This window comes from Pithys albifrons, chromosome 14 (genome assembly GCF_047495875.1).
Source record: "Pithys albifrons albifrons isolate INPA30051 chromosome 14, PitAlb_v1, whole genome shotgun sequence".
Lineage (NCBI taxonomy): Eukaryota > Metazoa > Chordata > Aves > Passeriformes > Thamnophilidae > Pithys > Pithys albifrons.
This window is the reverse complement of record NC_092471.1, coordinates 320,887-341,121: the sequence shown is the minus strand read 5'-3', so window position 1 is coordinate 341,121 and position 20,235 is coordinate 320,887. Positions and strand designations below refer to the sequence as shown.

Sequence of the window (20,235 nt, the reverse complement as noted above, 5' to 3'; positions counted from 1 at the left end):
TAGTAGGGACTCTCCTTTTTTTCAAACAAGCATTTTAGGGCTGATGTTATTTTTACTCAGTTCTCCTTGTGAAGACAGACTTTTGCTTGGCAATGTCATATTAGGGCATGAGGGAGAGACTGCATCCATCTGTCTCTGTCTATGGATAAACCCATACCCAAGGAACCTGCTCAGGGAGTGCTACTGACGTTGCAAAGCTGAATGTTCATACATTAGAAAATTGCTTTATTAAATTACACTTGCAAGCCCACTCTAGCTTTGAGTTACATAATCATACACCCTTTTTCACAAGGTCGTCTGTGCTTTGAAGGGCTCTGTTGGACCTGATCAGGCAAGAGTCAGGAGTCTGCCTTGTAGAACACTCTTGCTGTAGGATTGCCACATCTTTTGTTGCAGAAGTCAAAAGGCATTTTGTAGACTAAGTGGAAGGTGATGAGAGTGACTCTTTCCTGGCAGCTGGACTCCATGCCAGAGTCTGCCATGGATTTCCTTTCTTAACTGTTTTAAATCACTTACATCAACTTTTAAGTGGTTGGTAATGCCCACTTTGTAACTTCTGGGCTTTCTCACACAACTCCCTGCAGGCAGACCTGCAGCCATGCTGAGACTCTGCAGATCCAAGGAGGGTTGGCAGGAGCAGGTGCTTCAAACTGGCCCCAGCCAGCTTTCCAGGCTGCTCTGTACGCTCAGTACAATGTGGTGACCACCTGTCATGTAAATTCATTTATATCACTTTATTCTTGGCCTTTCCATCATTGATATGAGGATACCTTCCTCTGATCTTGTAAGAATGTTAATGTGGTAATAAGATAATGAGCTGTGATAGTGTTGTGTCCCTCAGAGATGACACCACGGAGCTCCTACAGAGTATTTCAGCACAGACCTTGAAACGTAACAAAAAGTAACAGTTAACAAAAGGAACACGCTTTCTCTGTAGGATCTCTCCTTCCTCAAACCAAAATTCCTGGTTTCTTTTATTTTTAGGATTTTTTATATTTTTATGCATTCAGAAATCAGAAGATCAGTAATTCTCAGCATGCTTTAAACTTCCTGGCACTTAAAACTCTAACAAAAGCAAATGCTGAAATTAGAAATGAACCATGAAACAGATTTTCCCATGCTTACTAATCAAGAGCCACTAATGTTAGGATTTCTCACTGAGGCTAAAATCTGCTGTCTTTCTCCAGACAAAATTCATGTAATAAAAAAAAGGAGACCTGTGACCTCTGTATATGTTGAGCTGGATGGTTATCATGTCTAACTGTCAAGTCTCACAGTCACCCCACTTCTGTATTATACAAGACTTGGTGGCTGTGGCTGTTAAAGGACACAAGTGTCTTGAGGTTAAGCTGCCAGGAGAGGGACCTAATAACAGCCTGTTTGCTGAATCTGTAAGTCATGCAAAATAAAAGTAGAGAAAAATCTACCATTCCTCCAGCCCATAAAATATGACTCCCTACAGTATTATTTGCTGTTCATAACTTTGTCCAGTCCAGTTTTAAATTGAGTTTCTATACCTTTCCTTAACAAACTATTCCATGGCATGTGTGTTTGGAAGTTTTTCCTCACCTTCATACTTTGGGGTTTTTATCTGCTTATTCTTGTCATTACTTTGAGACTTGGCTGTGAAAACATAAATGTGAGAGTTGACAAGTGTTTTAATAATCAGGAAGGGGAGGGAACTGTCTGACAGCACAGATCATGGCTTTCAGTGCTGAGGTTTCCTGGGTATTAGCTAGATGAAAGGAGAACTTGTAGAGTGCAATGAGCAGGTCTGCTTCCAAGGTAGCCAGGCTGACTGGAATGTCTTTCTGTCTTGCAGAAGATGAAGCCCATAGTCCAGAGAAGACGATCTACCCCATCTGCCATTTCTAAAGCTCTTGGCAAGTCAAAGTCCCCTTCCAGGTAGAAGAACTACCTTTCTGACTCCTGTTACCATCTTTCTGCCTATATGGACTGAAATCAAACTCGTTTTCAAATTCATTTAACAATGTAGAGGGCAGTTTGATTCTGCAGCAGGGGCAGACAGGGGCAGATGGAGAGGGACAAGGCACCAGACAGACACAGTGGGACACGGGACGTGGGCTGGGGCAACATTTGCCACCTCACATACCAGGACTGAGGAGCATCCTGGTGTTTCACGACAGCATTTCCCCACCTGGCCACCCCCAGGTTACTCACTGCCAAAGCTCTCTGCAGCCCCTGCTCCATCTGCTGGACTGCCAGTGGGAGGGCTGGCCCTGAGGTTTGGCCCTGGCTCAGATACAGGTACCTTTTGAAGGTGAGGGGGCTGGAGCTGCCTCTGGAGATGGAGGGAGCACGGGGAGCCCTGCCCAGGCTCTGCCAGCCCTGCGTGGAATGGCATCGGCTCAGGAGGTTTGCTGGGAGAGCTGTGGGATGCAGCTGTGCTCCAGGACAGCCACATCCCTGTCAGAGCACAGCAGCTTTCGTTACTGCAGCTCAGGCAGTGCAAAGCTCCCTCCCGTGTCTGCAGCTCTGTCAAGTCTCTGCCAGCGCTTTGCTCCTGCAGGTGTGAAGCACCAGCAGTGTCAGCAGAGTCAGGGGCCCCTGTGCCAGACACACACCCCTCTGCTGAAACACAAAGTGCTAGCCCTTAGCTGAGCTCAGTCCTACAGTGGGAGCTGAGTTCTTCTTGACATCATCCTTTCCTCCTCCTGCAGCACCATGTTACTGCTGAAGACAGATAAGGGAATATCACAGTTCTTTCTGCCTTACTCTGATAGGAATCTTACAAATAACATTTCCTGAGGGATTTGTTTAGTTTGATGTTTTTCTTTCTTTGAAAGAAAGAGATAATAAAGCTGAACTGATTGACATTTTGTTCTGGACCAGAATGTCCCTTCTGTATCACACCATCAGTGATTGATGCACAGCACACCCTGCTTCTATGGGGGTCACTCTTGTAGGAGCAGGGTTGATTTTCTTTGGGTTATCTTTTGATTAAGTTACATGGCTTCTTTGTCATTCCTCCTACCCCATCTAAATTGCACTAGGAGAAAAAAAGATAAAGAAGAGAAACAAATTCTTGACTTTATTTGGCTGGAGAATATCCTTGTGAGGGAGGGAAGCTTTAAATATTTCTTATGATGAATTGCTATGAAGGGAGCTGGTCCAGTGCCATCTTTGCTTAGGCCACCAGAGTATTAGTGTGATTTTTTTTCTCTATTTTGTTGTGTTTACAAAGCTGTGTAACTCCTCCAGCTTTAGGAAATCCACTGCTGAGACTGTGAGATGCTGTGGCTCCACTGCTCAGCTGATGGACATAGAGACCTTTTAATATCACATTTAAAGGTAATTTAGCTTCTCACCTGTAGCCCCACAATTGCATTGGCCCAGGATTCACTTGTTAGTGGCTGTGAAGCAGTGAGGAGGGAAGAGGGAATTTCTGTTTGCCAGAGTGCAGGTGTTCCCTGTGCCTGAAAGATGATTTTAGAAAAGCAGCTACTGACTGACTTTAACCTCACTCCTGTGAAATCAAATGAGCTCAGTTATGAGGCCAGTGGAAACTGAGTTAAGATCAACAATGTCAAGAATACTACCCTTACAGCTCATGTGTTTTTTCATTTGTTTGTGTAGACACTGCCCTCAGTTTAGAGCAGTATTGCTGAGGGGTGGAGGGAAGACAAGTATCTCTTTCACATCATCCTTGCCTTCAGGCAAGATACACATTTTTGTCTATATGTAGAGACAGGAGGATTTGTGGGGTTTTTTCTCTCTACATAAATCTAAGGCCATGTCTCAGAGGTTCACTAATTAAGTCAGGGTCAGGCACACGAACTCACTGTCCAAACAAGAATGAGCAAAGAGCTACTCCTTCTTCATGCAGCACATCCCACCTTCTGAGACCCAGAAATGGTGGTGGGAGCTGTTGTGCTGCCAGCACTATTGACCTGAACCCAGAGCAGCGTTGAGGAGGTGTTCTTTGGGGATGCTGAGGTGCAAGATCATACTTGGCAGAGCTCTTTCTGCTGGGGACAGCATAGGGAGAGGGTTTGGTTCAATTCTTATGATGGCTTGTTGACTGAAGTCAACATGCAAAAACCCTCATGGATTTTTGGAAATGGTCAGCACCTACATGAATCTCCGTGGAAACAAGAGGCTGGATGGCAGCCAGGCAAGCCAGGATCAGATGTCTGGACTTAGATGAGCACATGCAGTTCATTTTTTTGTGCTGTAGCCCTTGCACTGAGAAACAGTTCAGTCTGGATGGAAAACGTGCAGAAAGAACAGTTCCCCCCATGCCTGTCTGAGCCGTGCCACAAGTATGGGCTTTCCATTGTCACGTCATAGCTCACACACACATGCAGGAAATAAATATTTTACCTGTGTGAGAAATTACTCAAAAATTACTGTTTTGGCAGCTTAACCTCACGAGATTTGGTGTGGGTATTTAGGCAGTTTTCCATCTGTCTGAGGTTGGCAAATTAATTGGGCAGGGACAGGCAAATGCAGGTCATACAAGAGAGCAGTAGGGACAGTGCTGGGAAAAGCATGGTGCTGATGGGCTGCTCAAAACCAGACACCTGTGTCTAATCACAAACCCTTCTGAGAAAACCTTCTGAGAAATTCTTGTGATTTTTTTACTCCTCCAGGGAAACTACCCTTTCCTCTTCCCATTCTGACAATGGGGTGCCAAGTGGGGTGTTCAGCAGCCCAGGCTCCACCTTCATCCTGGAGGAGCGAGTGCAGCTGACTGTGGGCCTGCAGACCCAGGAGAGACACCTGATCTTGTTCAGCGATGTGGTGGTCATTGCTAAGTCCAAGTAAGAGGAATTCACACACTCCTTTTCCCCAGTACATGCTCTTGTGCTCAGCCCACATCACATGGTGGAACTCTTGGAGCTGTCCAGTGCAGGGCCAGGAGCTGGACTCAGTGGTCCTTGTGGGTCACTTCCAACCCAGGAGATTCTGAGTCTATGAGGTTCTAATCTATTTGTGAAGCAACTGGCAGCCTTCAAAACAATGCTTCTTAAAAAATGTAGATCTAAAATGTGGTATCTCTGCCTTCCACCTTCAGAAATTTTTCTCAACCAAGCACATAATGTTTCACTCCATTTTCCTGAAGGAAAGGGTTGTCTAATCAGTTTTTCCCTTTCCCTTATGAGGTTGCTTGAAGGGCAAGAGGCAGAAGGACAAAACTGACTCCTGGTCTAACTCCTTCTGCCACATATAAATTAACATCTGTCACTGCATCAGTGTGACTGGAACAGGCACCACCAAACTCTGGAGGTCTAGGTGTTAGGATATGGCCTAAGGAATTTATAATTTCACTGCAGATCCTCCTCCAGCCTGAAGCTGAAAAAGCAAGTGCATCTGAGCGAAGTGTGGATCGGCTCCTGCCTCAGTGAAGTGACAGAGAAAAAGATGAGTCCTGAGAATTCATTTGTCATTGGCTGGCCTACCATCAACTATGTTGTCACCTTCAGGTATCTTATCAGACAGCAGACCTCCCACTGCATCCCAGTAGCTGCCCAGGTCTCCCATGTGTCAAGTGAAACAATGACTGAGGCTGTAGGACCCGAACTCTACCACTGCCCTTTTCCCTGTTGAATAAAGGACTTGCACTCACATTAGGTAGTATGGTAAAAACTGAGAAGCTGGAGACAGTCACCTTAGAAAGATATCTGCAGGTTTCTCCCTAAGAGCCTTTTAGAGGACCAACCTTGCAAATGTTGTTATAGGAAGGGCTAACCCAGGTGCACAGCATTCTGGAACATCATGACCAAATCTGCTCTAGCAAACCAGCCTGAGCTACCAGATAACTATAAGCATGTTGTTCCAGCAACTGCCAGCCACTGTCTCTGTAGGAGATTAGTCCTAGCTTGAGAATTTTTCATTATGAAGGATAGGTTAGTTATCAGTGAAAAATGGCAGGTGGCCTTGTGCCAGGATTGAATACTTTACCACCCCTGGTGTGGCACAGGCAGCTCCTGGGCAAACCTTCCTCCTGCACCCTTTTGCCAGGGTGTCCCAACCCACAGTAGTGGACTATAAAATGGAAAGGTACTTCAAGGTGGGTCTGCACAAGTAGCACCATCCGAAGCTTGCTCACCCCTTGCTAACCCCAAAAATAGAAATGCAGGAGGGCATGGAGCAGGCTAGAGAGTAGCCCATTTGTATCCAAATGCCATCTCAAGGGCGGTCCCAATGTTAAGCCTGAGCTAATAAGGCTTTCCCAAAAGGAGGTGACCTTTTTATTACCTGGAGCTCAGTCCAGTCTGGCTAAATGGAATCTAGATCTCGTATATCACAGGGAACTCAGGTCACTGCTTGCTCAGGGATTAGTTTTTCAACTTTCCTTTTGTAGACCAGAGAGGTCAGCAGTCTTCAAGGGTCACTCTGTCCTCAGGGGTTCTGTGGGCACAGCTGGGAAGTGCTGATCTGGCCCAATGCTTTTTCATCTGTGGGGCAGCTGCCTTGGTGGAAAAAGAAATAGGAAGCATGTCATGGTTTTCATACCTGCTGTCTCATCATTTCCAAGGACTGAGGTGATGGTCTTGCCCAGGTGATGCATTCCTGATGAGGGCTCATGTTCCGACATGCAAGCTCCTGTTTCTGTCTTAGCCCAAATAAAACAGCAGTTCCATTTCCTTCTCTCTGAGGCCTGAGTAACCTGTACTGGCAGCTGAAGCTTCTAGGAAGAGCAGACGTTGGGAAGGAAATATGAACAGAAAGAAAATAGCAATTAAAGGTCCCTACAAAAATAACAAGAGCCCACAATATAACTCCAACTTCACAGAAAGTTATTTATCCCTCATCTGAACACTCACCAGGCTGACAGGAAATGTGGTCCAGTGTGTTGCTGGGATTTTTTTGTGACTATTATTGTTACTTGTTAAAATAGGACAGAATAAGGAAAGGACTGTGCTTTTGTTCCAGGGCTTTGCAGGAAGGAACTTTGACTTGCAGCTATATATAAATGAAATTGGGTAGAGTTTCCAAAAGCTGTTACCCACTCAGCACTTGTTTGATGATCTGCCTCCCTTTTTGTCTTCAGCTCAGCTGATGTGAAGAAACGATGGCTGTCAGCGTTACTGAGGTAAGTGACCCTCCTTCCATCTCCTCCTGGGTGGTTCTTCTGGGGCCCTCAGGCAATTTTCAATGCTGGGTATCAAACAGCACTCTGATTTTCGCTACATTAAATGTCTAACTACTGCTCGAAAAGTCCACCTTTGAAATCTGAACATAGTGTTAACATTTGGGAGAAAATGGGATCCACCAGAAGATGATATTGTTGGAGCATCTTTTTTCCTTTGGAGCTGGAGGTTGACTTTGGTAATCACTGTGGAAGTGTCGCAAGTGTTCGTGATGCTTCAGATGTTTTCTGATTTGGACTAGAGTTTGTATTTTGTGGCATCTACAGACTGCTGCATTTTCTTTTTCCTGTTATGTTTTATGTGTTGTTTCCACTAACACCCAGACACAAGTATTTTTATAGGTACAGAGAGGGAAAGAAGTCTCCTGATTTATGGACAACAGTAGTGATCCTGAGGGAACACTGAAGGTGTTATGCAGGACACATCTCCCTGCATATGGGAGTGTTGCTAGTCTTTGAGCTCCACGTGGATATAGAAGCCAGTGGGAGCATGTGACCCCACTATGAACATTACATTCATATATATCATAATTAATCTGTATTTATTACAGTATCGAGGAGGATGTCCCATCCAATTTTAGGGTCCTTCTCAAGTTTGGTTGGGAAATTATATTCCTTCCCCTTTTCTTTGACTTTCAGGCATATCAATGAGGTAAAACGGAATGAATTTGTGAAGAATCTGACTCTTCAGATTTTTGTGTTGGATGACGACAACTGTTCTTCTGTAAGTGAAGCTCAGAACCTGCTCATCAGATCAAGACTACACAGGGGTCAGTGGGGTAGGGGCGAGAAGGCAGGACTGCACTGCTATTCCTGTTTCAATTTCAAGTCCCAGATAAAAAGGTTTAGAGGGTGTGCATCTGGGTATCTGCATCCTTCCCACTGGAAGCCCACTGGGAAAGTTTTGGTTTGAGAAACCAGGAGGTAGCCAAACCCTTACCAAGAGCACTTAAGATCATTCTTGGCCTCTGGCTTGTTTTCTCTTTTCCTTCTGCTTCACTTCAAAATCTTTGATGGCTTGTGGCTGAGTGCTCAGTCAATTCCTATTTTCAGTGCTCTTAAGTTAAGGAAGTCACTGGTATGTTTTCCTGAACTCATTTATTGGAATATGTCCCAGTCTAGAATACATTTCTTGGCTTCATGCAAAGCTTGGTGGGTCATATTTGCCTCCTGGGTACTCTCCTCCCAAAGAGCAACCCCAGACACTCGTGGTTTATGAGTGTTGTTCCATGTTCACCCTTCTGAGTGACAGTGACATTGTGATCAGGTAAACACTGATGTGATCAAACACGGTGTCTCAGTGCCACCCACCTTCTGTGATTTCTGCTGGATGAAATCTTTGGATAGTGCAATAGATCCATGATAGAAGAAACAGTGGAGAACAGCTTTCACACTGTAGAGCCATCACCCTTTCTGGTGTAGTTCACATTACTACAGCTTTCTCAACTGTGACCATTTAGTAAAGGCAGTCATTAGACAGAGGAGTGACATTTTCCCCAGATTTTCAAGCTACAGGAAAGTGCAACCAAACTTCACCCCTTTGTATTAGCTTCCTGTATTTTCTCTGTTTGCCTTTCTAGACTACTGCAGTTAATGTGTCCAATGTGGAAACTGCAGAGAGTGTGATGAAGAAGACCCTTCTACAGCTTGGGCTCCCTGTAAGTGGCAAATTGCCAGATCTTAGCTAAGGAAACTGGCAATACCTGATTTACAGGACAGTGTGGATGTTGAAAAGTCTAGATTTGCTGTTTGTTGCTTTTTGAGTGGAAGGCAGCCTCGTGGACTCTCACCCTGGGCCCTTTCAACTAATATTTTTCTCTTCTCTGTTCCTCGCCCACCAGGGCAGGACCAGTGAACACCACCTCTGGGTGGTCTCAGGAGAAGATGAGCCTGCTTACCCTCTCATTGGTAAGAACTCTCCCATCTTCCCTCAATTCTAATACCAAAGGAACCAGTGATAAATGATATTGGGGTATGTGGCAGAGAAACATCACAAACATTCCACCCTTTGGTTAAAGAAGCAATGGTGGTGAAACTGTTGCTGATGTGAGATGACATCAAGTTCCTGTGAGATGTGACTTGGCTTTTGTGGTCTCAACATCCCCATTTAATGAAAGCATGGTGACATCTTTGAAGATCTTCACACTTACTTTCCTTTTCCAAGCAAATCTGTGCATTTCTGGGTGCGAGGCCATGACACTTTTCAGCAGATGCTCCAAATAAATGGGAGATCTTTAGGCTGGCCTAAGAAATTCCATCTGTGCAGCAGATGTGATGCAGGGGTAGGACATGCCTCAAAGCCCAATCCAGTCCCCATGGCTGCTGGTATGAGCTTGCAGGGCTACAGGTTTACAGGCTGGTCATACTCTCTTGCTCAGCTTTGCAGGCTTCTCTCACAGGCAGAGCATGATGTTGGGGGCAGCCTCAGCCCACCTTCGTTGCTGGTGATAGAGATGTCCACTTTTGTCCATCAGACCCTTTGCCTTTGGGCTCTGTCAGAAGCCAAACAAATTGTTGTAGTCAGGTGATCACTCAGCAAGAATACAGTAAGTCCAGAGGAAAGCACTTTGGCAGCTGAAGGAAGAAATTTTAGATGGTCCATTTGTAACATATAAGCATCTAGTTAGGAAACCAACATGTTCATCCTACTTTTTGGTGGTTATTTGGTTTTCCTTGCACTTCAGTTTGCAATAGTGCTTTGTTCCAGAGTGTTCTGGAGAGCTGCTAATAAGGAATGACTGGCCAGGTTTAACTGGATGAACTTATTTGTAAAGCAGTGATCAGATGTGTGTGTGGATGTGCCCTGGCCTCTTCAGTTCACACATGGAAGTTTCAAGTAATGTTTTTTTAGAGGCCAAGCTGCAGTGGGAGGCACTGGATGTGGCTGCTTCCTCCTACCCAGATTTGGAGCTGTTTTCACATAGCTCTACATCTTTGCTTGCTCTTTACACAACTCTGCTCAGCAGGGCACGAACATCCCTTCAGTATCGCACTGAGCTGTCTCCGGGACTCTGCTGACCAGCAACAAAGAATCAACAATAACACCCTCCTGGCTGATGGGACAGAGACTTCCCTCCTTCTCCCAAAGGAAAAGCAGTGTCAATTTGTCCTGAAACCCAGACTCCAAGCTCCAGTGCAGCTGAGGAGAGGTAGGGTCTGCAGGAGTGTGTTACAGTCCAGCAGAGATTTTGCTGCTTTCCATGTCAGTGCCAAACTCTTCCTGGCATCATACACATATCCCAGTTGCTCTCATACCTGACAGAAAGATGAAATTTGTCTTCACAAATGTTCAGATTAGCTTTTAATTGCAAGTCATTATCATAGAATCACAAAATATGCTGAGTTGGAAGGGCTCCATCAGGATCATCAACTCCTGGCCCTGCACAGGATGCCCTAACAGTCTCATGCTGTCCCTGAGGGTGTTCCAACGGTCCTTGAGCTTTGTCAGACTTGGTACTGTGCCCACTGCCCTAAGCAGCCTGTTCCAGTGCTAAACCACCCTCTGGGGGAAGAACCTTTTCCTGATATCCAACCTAAACCTCCCCTGACTCACTTTCATGCTGTTTCCTCAAGTCCTGTCACTGGTCATGAGAGTGAAGAAATTCCCACACTGCACAGACAGCAAGGCTCCCTGGAGAATGGTGGTTGAGTGAGAGTTTTTCTGATGGTTGAGAGCTGAACAAGGGGTTTCACTGCTGTATGTTGTCTGACCATCCCCATTAAGAGTGCAGTTAGTAAACAGGGGAGGGTAGAAAGTCCTTGTTTTGCTGTGGACTCTGCCTCCATTGTCGATCATTCACTGGGCAGCAGGAGGGACAGACGGGCACGTAACAAAGTTGTGTGTTTTCCTTCAGAGCCGCTGCAGAAGCACAGCAAGAGGAAGAAGTCCCTGATTGGCTGGGCCCTGCGCCGCAGCGCCAGCGCTCCCACGGGCAGTGCCCCTGCACACTCACCCACCGCCCCACGGAAGCTCTTTGGCCTGTCCCTCACCTCTGTCTGTCCTGACGGGATCCTTCCCAAGCCAATCATGGTAAGGAGCAGCCTGGACTATTTGGCCTGACAGAAACTTGACATGTTTAGCCCAGAATTTAAAACCACTTGCAGTGTCTATGAGGATTGAATGGGGAAGAGGACCATCTTTTGCTTGTGTTTCAGATTCAGCTCAGTAACAAGGGCAGGAACATCCTTCTCTTGGGCAATCCACATCACTTCATTCACATATATCTGTCCTGTTCCAGGTCATCACTGGCTGACAAGGGGCAGTGTCAGTGAATTCTGCCATTCTACATAGCATAGACCTCATTCACTGTAAGAGTGCCCTGGTCTCACACTTACCACAGGATAAGTGTATCCACATGAACTGTACCTGCAAGTTGGCTGTTGGGTTGTTGTCCCTGGTTAAATCAGGACAAATGTCATGTATTGTTCTCTTCCCCTTACTGACTAGGTCTTACACTAATTATGTTACAACACATGAAGTGTAATATACACAAACAAGAGGGTAAAGTGTTAGGCTCTTAAGTACAACTGGGCTTTCTCTTAGGATATGCTGCTCCTGTTGTACCATGAAGGTCCCTCTACTAGGGGCATTTTCAGACGTTCAGCCAATGCCAAGACTTGCAAGGAGTTGAAAGAGAAGTTGAACTCTGGAGATGACGTTCAGGTGGATGGAGAGTCAGTCTTTGTGGCTGCAGCTGTCATCACGGTATGTTTGGCCAAGTAACTCAGCTGTCTGGGCTAATGGTACCTTCCTTCTTCAAGGAAGCAATATGAGTCTTTATGAGTAAGGAAGATTTCAGGGGAACAGAAAGCATTTTCCAGCAAGGTACATTCTCAGCTGATGGCTCGGTCCATCAGTGTGCACAAAGGTGTCTGCCTGACACAGTGGCACTTGTGTTCACATGCAGACGTGCACAGTGGCCCTCAGGACAGGGCTGCATTTTGTACCTCCCTGGAACAAAGCACCTCGAGCAGGAAATACAATGATGCCCACCTGCAAGACAGTCATGGTGTCTGTACAGTGCCAGAGAACATGTCAGAGCCCACACTCAGCAGTGCAGATGCTGCCCTGACATGTGCATGAAGCCCTTGGGTGGCAGCTGCAGAGATGCTCTTTGTCATTTCTGAATGCAGAGAAGAGGCTGCAGGAGGTTTGTAAGGACTCATGCCATTTGAGGGCAACTGCTCTGCAAACCCCCAGACAGCTCAAAGGACCTGTCCTGTGCTCTCTGGACCCCAAGCCTTTATCCTCTGAGCAGCCAGCAAGCAAGAGGGAAAGCAGCTTCTAAACCTAAGCCAGAGGGGTTGTGGCATTAGGGGGATGAAGCCTGTGGTAAGACCCATGTTTTAGTAAGAAAAAGCCTACCTTTCACACTGGCAATTAAATTGCTCAGAATAACTTGGGCATCAAATAGATCAAAAACCATCCCTGTCTCATTTTCTTGTTGGCCTGGTTCAAAAAGCTGTTGTCTGGGAGGATATTCATACACTTTCTGATGCAAGACATACACTGAGTTTTTAAATAGTCCCCTGAATAAAACCAGCAGTCCTTCTAGCTGAGAAATGTTTCAGGGAGATCTGTGCACAGCCTCAGGGCTGAGTCCTCTGCTGCAGTGGAGATCAGTCCTGCTGTGAAGAAGGGGCAGAACAGGAGGGCTGCCTATTCACTCTTCAGTGCTGCCATGGGAGAACTTGAGGAGGACAGCTTGATGGGTATTGGGAGGGGAGGATAAACGTGTTTGTGTCATGTCTTGTTTTATCTTGTGCTTAATATGAATAAACAATGACTGTATGCATTGTGAAACTGAAATCAGGAATTCAAAACTGACCAGACTGCTCTGCATATATATATTTAATTTAGGATTTTCTCCGAAATATACCTGACAGTGTTCTATCCTCAGACATGCACGGACTGTGGATGGAAGCTGTGGACAAGGAAAATCGGGCACATAAGATTGAAGCTATCAAAAGGTTCGTAAAAGCCTTTGTAAAAGCTTCTTTTGGTGGGAAAAGGGGGACTATACAGCCCTAAGAATAGCCTTCATCTTCTAGGAGACTCCTGGCAATGCTCCGGGCCACAGTGGACCTACTGCTGATGGCCACTGTCACTGATCAGGACATTTTCCTTTTAGTGGTCTTTTATGAACATCATTAACATTTCTTACCCTAGAGAAGTGATTATGAAATTGTTTTCTGATGACCAGTTCAAATTAGCAGAACCAGTAAACTGAAAAAGCACAATAATTCAGCCACCAGGAGTAATCAAAGTTAGCAGAATTAGATCCTTAATGACAGTAACTTTTTCCTTATGTGAACAAAATGGCACTGATCATCACATTGGCAGTTAGAAGAAACAGCCCTGTCAAGGTGGTGACTGAGACCTTGGAAACAACTTTACTGCCTTTAAACAGCTGCCCTGAGCAAGAGCAGCTCAGCTGCCTCCTGTGGGATATCCACTATATTCAACTATGACTTAACTCAGTTTTTGAATCTCACCACTTGCCTCCTTCCTCTGTAGTGTCCATAGCACAGGACACAGCAGTGCTGCTGGGCTTGGAACTGTGCATGCCTCCTCTGGGTGGGCCCCATCTTGCTAAGCCATTGTGGGCTCTTTCCCTCACATGCTCTAGACCTGAGACCCTTGTCCCTGCAGCTCTGGGACCAGAGGAAGAAGGCAATGTGGATGCAGAGTTGTGGTTCTCACATGAGTTGATGGAGAGGAGTGTCACAGTTTCACCTTATTATAAAATGTGAATGTCTCAGACTGGGTGCAAAGGGGCAGAACAGGGCAAGAGTTTTGAGAAACAACTTCTGGTATTTGAAGAGCAGATGTATGTGAACAGCACTTTTTTCCTTTGTTCTGCCCCCTGAATAGTCTTGTCAACCAGCTTCCTGAGGCTAACCTCATCTTACTCAGACACCTCTTTGGAGTCCTCCATCATATTGAGCAGAATTCTGGTGTGAATCAGATGAATGCCTTTAACCTGGCTCTTTGCATAGCACCCAATATGCTGTGGCTACCAAGTCCTACTGGGCCTGAAGAGGAGAGCCAGTCTACAAAGAAGGTAATCTTGCATAGGCTCAGGCTCACATGCAAAGTCTCCCCCGTCCACTGTATTTTGTAGGCTAAAGGAAGGCCGAGTGTCAGTGACAGAGATGGCTGCGTGGCATCCAGGCCTTGTCCTTTTCCCTGTGCAGCTGTGCCCACACTGGGAGGAGTGTTTAGCTTCTCAGGCTATCCAGGGTGGAAAGGGAAGCAGTTGTTGCTTTTACCAGATGAACCTCCTATCTTGTCAAGCAAGCACAAAAAAACTGGAGCATCTGAAGTTGGATACTGCTACTTGGGTTGGGACAAAGTAAGCAGTGAGCATGACAGTGCCCCAGAGGGGAGCAGTGATTGCTTGTAGCTTATGAGGTGTCAGCAATAGTAACAAAAATTGTAGAACATGCTGTCTCTGGTTCACAGTACAGTTCACATAGCTCAGATTCTTGCCTCAGGTATAGTTCATACAGACACATTGCCACATTATTAACAGCTTCTTGAGGAAACTGTATCTTTGTCAAAAGAAAAGGAACAATCTGGGAATTATTTTACTTGCTGTAAATGCCTTGCTCCATTTTCATGAAACTAAACCTGTGAATTCCTGTTTTGCCAGGTGGCCTTGTTAGTGCAGTTCCTGATTGAAAACTCAGGGGAGATTTTTGGGGGTGATATTGCTTCCTTGTTTCAAAGACCTGACAAAAAGAAGTCCAGAAACTCAGCAGAATCTCTGGGTAAGTTGGTCAGTTTATATCTTCCAGAAACATTTAATAAAATCTTTTAAAAGGTAAAGTCCTCATGCAAAAGAGTTTGCTTTACCTTCATGTCTCTTCTAAGGAAAAGCATTGAAAACCAGTTGGATTTGGTTTTCCCTTTACCTCTCAAGCATAGGCAGAAAGAAATGGCAAAGCAGAGGGACAAGGTGCAGAACCTCGAATGTGTCCCTGGGCATGGTTGTCGCTCCCTGGGGATGCTGTTCAACCTGCTCCAGCCACTGCAGGAATTCAGTGTAGCCTTAGCACTGTCGTGTCCCAGCCATCTTTTTTTTCCAGGTTAGGTCTGTAAAGATAAACCACATGCTTGAATGGAAAGAGATACTTGAATGTTAGCTGTCCTAGGAATACAGGCCAGTGCTGAAACTTAGGTCATCAAGCCAGAATTTTTTATTATTCCCAGTGAAAATAATAGCTCATCTGTGTTTGTCCATGGGCTTGATACAATTTCCCTGCCTTGGTTGTAAAGTACTATATATATATGCAACAAATTAATTTGTGTCCTCTGCCCCAGGCACAGGCTTTGCTCAGCATGATGATTCCTCTGATGAGCTGGAGTTTTCCACTTGTGATCCAAAGGGGCCAAAGCACCACCTGGAACCTGAAACAGATGCCATTTTTGAACAGCCCAGCAGCTTGTTCCTGAATGAGGATCAGGAAGACTGGGACTTGTTCAGCGAGATCACAGCCTGCTGCCAAAGCAAAGCCCAGCTGAATGCCAGTGCAGACAGCTGTGACCTCCTGGAGGACGAGGGCTCTTTCTGCTCCGTGGGTTCCCTGCACTCGCTCAGCACAGCCCGGGACCGCTGCTCGTCCGAGCCCAGCGTCTGCCTCCACTCCCAGGGGCCCGCCCAGGGCCACGAGCCTGTGGCTCGCCAGTCCAGCTGCGATGCCACCATCGTGCACAGCCACACAGACTACATCCACAGGCTCAGGCAGCTGCAAGTGGAGACCCACAAGCTGATTGATGAAGGCCTAAACCCTGGGGTTAATAAGGCCAGGCAGAACTTGTGGCAGTCATCTCAGACCAGCTCCAAGGTGAAGCAACTCAGCCTGCAGAAGTCCAGCCTGTCCAACAGGTCCAGCTTCTCCAGTCTGTCCTCTACTACCACCTCCCCATCTGCTTCCTCACTCAGCTCCTTAGACAGTGCTTTTTCCTACTGCTCAGAGTCATCAGCCATTAGTTCCATAGATGTTTCACCTCAGCCATTCCTGTTTGGTCCTTCTGCCAGGCTCCATGCTGTGTCCCCCAAGGTTGCCGAGAGGTCCACAAAAGAGCAGCACAAATCCCTCACGTCTCCGGTGCCTTTACATCCATGTGACCTGGACAGTTGCCCCGAGTATGAACACAAGGCTGGAGAGAGCAGTCATTGCTCTGGAGAGAGGAAAAGTTTTCCATCTGTCAGCAGAGCTGCTGTGGGAAGCCCACCCCCTGACATGGACTGGGAAGAAGAGGAGACACAACTGAGCTGTGCAGTAGGTCACAGCCTAGGGCTCCCGAGCCAGGATTATACCAAAGAATTTGAACAAAACTCTGAATTAGCAGCTGCCAGCCCATCCAGCCAGACATCCTCACAGGTCAGCCACCAGCAGCAGAGGGAGAAGGCAGTGAAGAACATAGAAATCAAAAGCATTGATGCTTGCCCACTGAGCCAGGAAAGCCTGAAGCGCACCAAGATAACTTTTTATGTGGCCCCAGATAAAGAAAGCTCTTGGGGGCCTCCAGTGGGAGAGAGGAAAGAGGAGAGATCTGTGGCAAACATCAGAAGCAGTGACTTGCCCAGCAGCAGCAGTGAGCAGAGCCTGGGCAAGAGTTTGCAGACTGTGAGAGTCCACATCCCCCAGACACTTTTCTATGGGCAGAACACCCCACTTGTTCTGCAGTCCATCTCCAGGTGCTGCCAACATGAACCAAAGGTCCCACCCCCAGAGGCCCAGCACGGAGAGAGCTCCCAAAGTGCCTTCATGCCTGAGGAGCTGGAGAGCCACCCAGTGGGGATGGCGCAGGCGCCAACCCAGAGCCAGGGCTGCAACGTGTTCAGCCACACCATCCGCATCATCCTCCCTGCCTCCATCCGAAACACCATCAGGGAGTATTTCCAGCACGGGGAAACCGAGCCCTGTCCCCCGATGGAGGTGGAAGCAGTGGAGAATGAACTCCTCCAGAGCAGGGGGGAGTGGCTCAGGAGCCAACCGCTGGCAGACGTGGCTGCAGAGCAGCGTGACACAGTGGCCTTTGCCGAAGAGACATTCGTGTAGAGCGATGGATGTGAAGGAACAAAGTGGTTTTTTGTGTATGTGCAACAGAAAATACTCTGTAATATATGATCAGGGTGTGAAGAATTTAGCAGGCTACATGGGACAAGAAGTGTAAAGTGACACTAATATATATGTAATGTTGGGGTTCAATACTCATTTTGGTAGGGAGGGTGGGGACAGGGGGGCTATTCTTGTGTTTTCTTTATGCCCTTTTTCAGTGGAAGAAACTTCACTGGCTGAGTGCGTAGTGGGCTGAATGGCATCAGACTCTCCCTGAATTAGGGAGAGGCCTGTACAGGGCCTGACTCAATTTCTTTTTATAGCAGGAAGGGAGAAACTGCTTTATTTTCTCCAGTCAGCCGCTAATGTGTGTGGATGACCAGAGAACTGGGACAGCTCGAGCTCCATCAGAATTAGTTAAAAATGTTTACTCTTGCACAAACCCCACAATTATTCACTGTTCATCACCACTGTTTATCCAAAGAAAGATCCTTCACCTCTGTTCCAGAAGTCACTGCTGCTTTGCTCTGTTTGTCTGTTGTCCCCCAGGGTCTAGCTCAAAGCCCACGTCCATTACTGGTGGACCTACTTGGGTTCCAAAAACACCAACTGCAGAACAGAGTCTAAAGACCAGCATTCACTGACAGACATCATGTGTAACATTTTAACGCCAGGATTGCTTTTTTCCCCAATTAATTGTGCATTGATTCTTTCATTCCTTCTCCAAAACTAGCATTTGACAGAGACACAGTTACTATAAAGGATTTTAACACTGTCACTTTGACAGGGCTATGAATGTTCTTCAGTGTCCTCTGGGAGTAGCTGGTCCTTTCAGTCCTAGCGAAAGGTGACGTTATTTTTCTGTAAAAGATGGTGCCCCTTTCCAGAGGCAGTATGGATGGGGCAACTAATCAAATTCCTAGTTATGCTGAGAGGGACTTGAGCAGGACTTGGCTTTAGTGTGAGGTCAAGGAGTTGTGGAAGTTGTCAGCAATGTTGTCAAGTGGATGCTGAAGCAAAGTCCCATCTGGCCAGAAAGTTGTCAGTCCATACTCTGAGACTGTCCAGGCTTCAACAGCACCAATGCTGGCTCAGAAAAGCACTGAGTGAGTTCCCACCCAGCAGAGTACGTGGCCGAGTGTGCTCCAGCAGAACTAAGTTTGGAGAAGTTCCAGGCAGGGACACGCTAAGCAGGCTGCTGGTGGAGCCCACCAAAGAGGCACAGCCAGTGGACTCCTGGATCATCCCCTAAGTCCACTCAAAGGCAAGCTCAGAAGCACCACAGCCATAACACACAATGCTGCCAGCTGAGCTCTAAAAAGTTGCTGAGAACACCACATTAGTTCGATAAGTGTTAAGAAAACAATGGGAAAAGTCTCAAAGGTTAAAAGGTTCAGGATGGTTCCTTTGAAAGTTACTTAGGGTACAGTGAATGGCTGAAGGACAAGAGTACATAAATCCTAGTGACTGAAAGGTAGTGCCCTGCAAGCTGCTGAGTGTCTGCAAATAGCCAGAGCTAGAGGTGCTTGACAACTGCCACCGTTCAGTCCTTGCACAGAGGGGAAAGCCACTGCTGCAAAATGATCTAGGAGGTGTCAGATCCCTTCACTCGTCTGCCAGGTGCCTGTGAGGGTCAGTGACAGGAACGTGGCCCAGCACTCCAAATTCACACCATCAAACACTGAGGCACGGGAGCCAGGGGGAAGCCCAGAGCCCATTCCACAGTGTGTAGGGTTTGTTTTGTTATGTGCAGTGTGTTTAACTCTCAGATATGGCGCTCTCTGTCTCTGATCACCTCTGTGGCCCTAGTATAATGAAAGGTGTGCATATAATCGTAACACAAACCCCTCACCACCATCAATTTCCTCACACATGAACAGCAATAAGGCATTCACAGTCTTTTTTCCAGAGCTGCAGTTGTAACTATTTCAATAAAGGACACACAAGCTGTTATTGTGGTGCTGTTGTCACCTTTTGTTCCCTTGCTCTTGCCCCTGTCCCCACTGTGTCAGGGTGTTGGTGTTTGCAAGCACCCAGCTCTGCTGTGAAAGGCACTCCCCTCCCAGCTGAGCTCTGCCAGGCTGGCCACACCAACAAGGAACCCTCTGCCAGCACAGTAGCTCAGGCATCACTCCTGTCTTTTCAAGAAAGTGAAACAGCACTAAATGTTATACAAAAAGTCTGCCTGTTGTTGGAAGAAAGATTATTCTAAACATGCTAACAGATTGTGAACTGGCTCAGTGGTTGCACTCAGGTCAAAGAAAGAAGACCTGGACCAAATGCAGACTAAGAGCTCACAATTTCTGTCACTTGAAAGAATTACAAGCAAGTTAGAAAGAAATAGAAACACTGAGACAAGTGGGGCAAAACACACATTTTTCCTTGCCTCATTTTAGGCTGCCTAATATGGGCACACTTCCCTGGTTAGCTGCTCTAACCAAGCCCTCTAGTAATCGTATTTCTATATTTAAAACAAAACAAAATCCTGCAAAACGTAGCACAAACCACAGTTCTGGGCATGGAAACATGCAACACTCCTTTTCCATGACCCAGGCAATAATGCAGCTCTGAGAGACAAGTCTTATAAAAGTTCCCCAGCAGTCAACTTGCTTATAACAAGAAATACCAAATACACAAACGGTTGGTTGGCTTTCTGCCCCAGCAAAGCCACGTTTTCCCTTAATGTACAGCCCTGAGACACAGATAGGTTTCCCTTCTTTCTCTGCTCTTTTTTAGATCAAAGAGGTTTAGACCAAATTGGCCTCACACATAGTGAAAAACCCACTCACTGCCCCACTGGAGACAGTCACTCAGAAAGTCCTGTTTTATGGTCGCCATCCAGGAAGGGAGGAGCCTTCAGGGCCTATTCCCAGTACAGACCAAAGCCAAACAAGTCCAGCTCATTTGCCTTGAAGAGAAATTACTCACACAGTTCAGCCTTTTCTCATTTGTGCTCAGCATGTATGATTTGTCTTCTTATCCTGCAGGCTGACAGAAACATGATGAAGTGCCCAATCCTTCTCAATCAATTCTCAAGTCTTCTCAGT

At 46.5% G+C, this 20,235-nt stretch overlaps 1 protein-coding gene and 1 long non-coding RNA gene across 3 annotated transcripts; one reads left to right on the top strand and one right to left on the bottom strand.

Annotated features, from left to right (window-relative positions):
- Nucleotides 1-274: 274 nt before the first annotated feature.
- On the bottom strand, nucleotides 275-6,995 carry LOC139678581 (uncharacterized). The gene is made up of 3 exons (XR_011699051.1): nucleotides 6,792-6,995; nucleotides 6,481-6,655; nucleotides 275-883 (listed from the first exon to the last, which is right to left on the bottom strand). It is a non-coding gene; the product is annotated as an uncharacterized lncRNA (long non-coding RNA).
- LOC139678579 (rho GTPase-activating protein 20-like) lies at nucleotides 1,826-19,135 on the top strand. Of its 2 annotated transcripts, XM_071569503.1 has the most exons (14): nucleotides 1,826-1,905; nucleotides 4,614-4,784; nucleotides 5,298-5,447; nucleotides 7,019-7,060; nucleotides 7,757-7,841; nucleotides 8,698-8,775; nucleotides 8,959-9,025; nucleotides 10,084-10,266; nucleotides 10,972-11,147; nucleotides 11,661-11,822; nucleotides 12,978-13,087; nucleotides 13,992-14,181; nucleotides 14,773-14,890; nucleotides 15,444-19,135. In XM_071569503.1, exons 1-14 carry the CDS (start codon nucleotides 1,826-1,828, stop codon nucleotides 17,186-17,188), a joined length of 3,357 nt encoding a protein of 1,118 aa, XP_071425604.1. In that variant the 3' UTR covers nucleotides 17,189-19,135. The 2 variants fall into 2 exon arrangements, with proteins under 2 accessions (XP_071425604.1, XP_071425605.1); XM_071569504.1 differs by lacking the exons at nucleotides 1,826-1,905; nucleotides 4,614-4,784 and having other exon boundaries at nucleotides 5,378-5,447; nucleotides 6,901-7,060.
- The last annotated feature ends 1,100 nt before the right edge of the window (nucleotides 19,136-20,235 follow it).